This window comes from Aegilops tauschii, chromosome 3, assembly GCF_002575655.3.
Source record: "Aegilops tauschii subsp. strangulata cultivar AL8/78 chromosome 3, Aet v6.0, whole genome shotgun sequence".
NCBI classification, from domain to species: domain Eukaryota; kingdom Viridiplantae; phylum Streptophyta; class Magnoliopsida; order Poales; family Poaceae; genus Aegilops; species Aegilops tauschii.
The window spans coordinates 113,743,346-113,745,552 of NC_053037.3; the positions used below are offsets into that span (position 1 = coordinate 113,743,346).

Below are 2,207 nucleotides of genomic sequence, written 5' to 3' on the forward strand. Positions count from 1 at the left end.
ACATATTAAATTTTTCCTCGATTACTGTTAGTGGCCCTGTATAGATGCAAAATGTATTTTTTATAATGGCCTTGTATAAGGGAATGGAGGAAGTAACGTCGCTACGGGGTCGTCTGTGGGGCCCATCTGTCAATCATTGCAGAGTATTTTGGTTTTCTTTTTGAAATGTCAGTCATTTCCAAGTTTATATTAGGAGGAACTCGAGGATTATGAGACACTGCCGAGTTCCTCTCTTTCGCCGAGTCCCTTTCGAGTCAATTTTTTGTATCAAATTCGGCAAATAGATCACTCTGCCAGGCTGCCGATGAAATGAAATCGGTGAAATCCCATATCCCAGTAGTGTTGGTACCGCTATGACGCTTCAGGCCGATCATAAAAATATGTTTTAGCTTTCAGCAAACTTTTGCTTCCCCTGACGCTAGCTGCGTGTTTCGTTCTGAGATGAGATCACACCATGTTGAAATGTGAAAAGATTTCGTCGAAGCAAGTCTATATATTAACGAGTGTTCAAAAAAAAAAACGAGTACACTGATTTCTCAACTATTAATTTTTTTTAGGTAAACACAATAAATATTTTATTTTGCATTATCACAATGATAAGGGAAACAATATCACACAACCATCGATCACTCTTAACCATCCGTACGATCGATGCACACCAAAACGTAAGCAAGTATTGCGCGCACGCAAATTCAAAAGCTCCACCGGCAAGCCGGCATGCATGGGTCAAGCTGTAGGGTAGAAGGGCGAGGTGGCGAGCCCGCAGGTGCCCGTGGGCCAGAAAACGTCCTTGGCGAGGTAGATGTATCCCTGGTCGCCCCAGTCGTTGCTCCACGAGTTCTTGGCGATCCAGAACTTCTCACTGAACTCCTCGCAGTAGCCGACAATGGTGACGGCGTGGTTGACCGTCGCGGCGTCGGCGGAGCAGGGCCCCCGGAAGATGCCGCCTGAGTAGAACTGGAACTCCCAGGTGCTGGCGTCGATGTACACCGTCACGGGCTGCCGCGCCACGGCCAGCGCCAGCTGCCGCTCGTCGTTGGGCGGCACGGCCTTGAATCCCTTGACGGCCGCCTGGTGGTCGAACAGCAGCTTGTCCACGTCGCAGGTGCCCTTGAAGCCGCTGTACGGGTACCTCTCCTCTGACGTGATCCCGCCGCGGGAGGTCACGAGGCCCAGGGCAGTGTCAGTGCGGCCGCCGCTGCAGCCGCTGCTGCCGGTGTCGCAGTCCACGAGCTGCTGCTCCGACAGCGACACCAGCTCGCCGGTCCTGATCTTGTTCATGCCCTCGATGGCCGCCACGGCCGCGAACGCCCAGCATGACACTGCCACATACACATGTTCATTACTCTACAAGAACTGACCAACATACTATGAAGTTACCTGAGCTGGAGTTTGCTAGCTTGACTTACAGCAAGAGCCCTGAAACTTGACGCCGGTGACGGCGCCGCTCGAGCGCCAGTCAACGCAGCACGGCTTCCATGAGTCGTAGGGGAGCGGGGAGGGATGCTCCGGGGTGAAGACGGAGTTGTTGAACCCGGTGAACTGCTCGGCGACCTCGCTGGGGTTGAGGTCGCCGAATCTGTTCATGCCGACCCTGACCGTGGTGACTGTCTGGGGCCCGAACCCGCCGACGACGGCGTTGACCGTAGTCTGGCTGGCGAAAGCGCCGATGGAGTTGGTGTTGGTCTTGAATACCTGGAACCGCTTCTCCTTCTCCTCGGGGGTCGGGTAGCGCTTCGAGTACTTGGTTTGCCACCTCGTCCACCTGGACCTCACCTCGGATTCCGGCAGCTCCCACGATGGCGGCGGCGGCGGGGCCGCCGCGGTCAGCGATGCCTGCAGGAGGCAGGCGATGCCCAAGAGTAGGACAAGGCAAGGCATGGAAGAAGTCATGTTGGTTGATTAACTTGGGCTGTGTGGAAATCCATGCACCGGAGCTAATGTTTATATAGGCGCTTTGGTGATGCGTGTGGGTTAGCACGTCGTTGTGGCTGAAGGCTGGGTCATTAGTTGTGGCCACTGGAGCTAATTCTTGAGAATGACTATGGGTCATGGAGGTGTCAGCTGAGCTTCTCGGTCGGTCGACGGTCAGTGCCCGGTAGGATGGTTCGATTTTATTTTTTTATCTAGGGTAAAGAAAGATGGGAAAGGCCGAAAGGCTTTACATGTAGAGTATAATCCGATCCTATGTTTTGTTATGATTCGTT

General features: G+C 53.4%; 1 protein-coding gene across 1 annotated transcript; it reads right to left on the bottom strand.

Moving 5' to 3' along the window:
- Positions 1 to 517: 517 nt before the first annotated feature.
- Positions 518 to 1,929, bottom strand: LOC109777134 (ervatamin-B). Its single transcript, XM_020335786.4, has 2 exons — positions 1,410 to 1,929; positions 518 to 1,322 (listed from the first exon to the last, which is right to left on the bottom strand). The coding sequence occupies exons 1-2, from the start codon at positions 1,891 to 1,893 to the stop codon at positions 727 to 729; spliced, it is 1,080 nt and encodes a 359-aa protein (XP_020191375.3). The 5' UTR covers positions 1,894 to 1,929; the 3' UTR covers positions 518 to 726.
- Positions 1,930 to 2,207: the final 278 nt, after the last annotated feature.